This window comes from Cucurbita pepo, chromosome LG11, assembly GCF_002806865.2.
Source record: "Cucurbita pepo subsp. pepo cultivar mu-cu-16 chromosome LG11, ASM280686v2, whole genome shotgun sequence".
In the NCBI taxonomy this organism is placed as follows: Eukaryota; Viridiplantae; Streptophyta; class Magnoliopsida; order Cucurbitales; family Cucurbitaceae; genus Cucurbita; species Cucurbita pepo.
In genome coordinates, this window is record NC_036648.1 from 5,809,294 (window position 1) to 5,811,851 (window position 2,558).

General features: G+C 35.5%; 1 protein-coding gene across 1 annotated transcript; it reads left to right on the forward strand.

Annotated features, from left to right (window-relative positions):
* The first annotated feature begins 767 nt into the window (after positions 1-767).
* LOC111806089 (stress-induced protein KIN2-like) lies at positions 768-1,212 on the forward strand. Its single transcript, XM_023691443.1, has 2 exons — positions 768-843; positions 950-1,212. Exons 1-2 carry the CDS (start codon positions 784-786, stop codon positions 1,091-1,093), a joined length of 204 nt encoding a protein of 67 aa, XP_023547211.1. The 5' UTR covers positions 768-783; the 3' UTR covers positions 1,094-1,212.
* The last annotated feature ends 1,346 nt before the right edge of the window (positions 1,213-2,558 follow it).

Genomic DNA, 2,558 nt, shown 5'->3' on the forward strand with positions numbered 1-2,558 from the left:
GTGCTATCTTTGCTTACTACCTGCATGATCAATGCACACCCACAACACAGATCCACCATGCAAGGTAATATAGCAAAATATCATGCCACACATCTCTAACAAATCTCACGCCTAGCTCGATTATACCATACTAGAGTGGAAAGGAAAGTGGAAGCTCCAAAGATATTGTACCAGCTGCTATCGGCCTACGTACTACCTTTGTCTACTAGAGTTGTTGTAATAGTCTTCTAGGTCTCTAGGCAATTGTAGGTGTTTCATTCTAAGTCATTGTCTAGCCAAAATAATGCTCATATACATTCTATCACCTAGAGTTATTCTATAGTAAATCATGCACACGGTCACACATACAATGTTTTGAATATGGGTGTTAGAAATGTAAACAATTATCAATTATTATAATAACACTAAAGGATGAAGGTTTATGCTGGTCAAATTTAGAGTCACATTTAAGGAAAAAATATCAATGCGAAAAGAGTTTCAATACATTATATATAGAAGTGTTTATATTCAAATATCAATACAACATATCAAACAAGAAACATTCTCAGCTCCAAAACCTAGTCAATTGGCCCTTAAGTAGAACAGCTCCAACCATACAATGACAAATGTCACCTCCTCTCAAACCCTAAACTACCACGTGGCATGCAACCTTCACGTGTCAAGCAATGCTTGGATCAAACTACTCTATAAAATCACAACGAAGAGTGTTCAGAATCAACAAATACAATTTTATTCACCAAAATCCTTTCAGGTTTCCAACTCTTTGTGTGCTTTTTGAATTCAATGGCAGACAGCTCTCAAAGTCTGAGCTACCAAATTGGAGAAGCTAAAGGCCAAGCACAGGTTCACTTTGCCTCTATTTTCTAAAATGATTCATGACTCATAATCATATGACCAAATATAAGATTAAGGAGTAATTGGTAACGTATTTATGGATGTGATTATGTAGGAGAAGGCGAGTAATTTGATGGACAAGGCAAGTGATGCAGCCCAATCAACCAAGGAATCAATACAAGAGGCAGGACAACAGATACAAGCCAAAGCGCAAGGTGCAGTTGATGCTGTCAAAGATGCCATTGACACGAAGAAATGAAACTTTTCTATTTCCGAATAAGGATTTAAATTAAATTCTCATTTGGATTATAATGTTTCACTTTTGTATTTGGTTGGTTTCTTATTTCTTCTTTTTGTTTTCGATAAAAATGCTTAAGTATTATTGTTTTGAAGTATTATTGTAGTAATATATAATCATCGATTATGATGGTGCGATTCGTCCTATTGGTAGTTGCTATGATTAGAGTATTGTATAAGGTTATTATAATATAAAGGCTTTAAAAATAAATTGTTGTTCGTTTTCATTTTGATTTTTATTTAGACAAAAATACACTAGTTAGAATTTTTTTATTTTATTTAATTTATATTTTTATTCATATTTTTAACAATTCAATTGGGCACGTGTGGGCGACCTCCAACCACGCGTGAGGTGCATGAGCAATCTTTGTTTGACTATTTTTCGTTTCGATTTCAATACGGACATTAATATGACTTGAATTATGACCTACTATAGAAATTTAAAAAAATTTAGAGCTCATAACACATAGAAAAGATAGCTCGGGAAAGCACGTGCTATCTATAAGTAGCCTTTCAATTCATAATCTTGCTTAGATGTTAGAATATTCATGGTTAAAACTCAGAATGGATAATTAGGATGAGATTGACATACATGTTATGGATAATTATCGATTTTAATGATTATTGTTGTGTGAAAATGGAGGATGAAAAATTGTGGTATGTAATTCGAGTGATTGATAGATAATATCTCCCTATTGAGTTTGTATTTATGCATGATATAGTATGTTTAGCTCCAAGCTTGTAAAACGTGTTTGCGGCACAAAACAAAGACGAGGTGCTAAAGTCAGCCTAACTAGATGATGACCTAAGTCAAGACGCCTCTAGTAGACTTAGCACCTTAAGATCGTGAATAGTAATCAAGGGGTCTAGACCCTAGTGCTCCCAGACTAAGAAATACTAGAGGAGTCGGAACAAAGGACGTTAAATTCGAAAGTCTATGTCAAGCCACTTATCTGCCTTAAGGACCTAGTAGATCTCCTCGGCACCTAAGGATGACTTAGGTGATTTGTTAGAGGTGTTCCAGAAATGTCTGCGATCGAGAAATCGAAATTCTTGATCAATGGAGAAAGTACTCCCCAATTTGACCCCACCTTATGAGGTATGGACCAATAAAAAAATGATTTTTATATTCGAAACCCCTTCCCTTTTTGGCCGGTTGTGGGCGAGCCGGCTATCGGAATCGAACCGATGGGACGATGAAAGAAATAACTANGCTAGACAGACTAATCTCATCCCTTCCCAATGTCTGAAAGATCAAGGATGTATACACCTTCTTTCTAAACGTCTGGTTTATTTGCCTGAAAAGAAGAGAAAGAGTTTGTGATGGTCTCAATGGCAAACTAATTCAGTCCCTTTACATGAGATATATGGTAATCAAAGATTCGCTATGTCATGTGATATAGTTCTTCAACTATACTATAGGTAGA

Excerpts from the sequence above, each read along its gene's own strand:
- LOC111806089 (XM_023691443.1), top strand. The coding sequence starts at position 784 with ATGGCAGACAGCTCTCAAAGTCTGAGCTACCAAATTGGAGAAGCTAAA. Across the intron at positions 844-949 it reads AAGCTAAAGGCCAAGCACAG|GAGAAGGCGAGTAATTTGAT; the intron begins GTTCACTTTGCC and ends GTGATTATGTAG.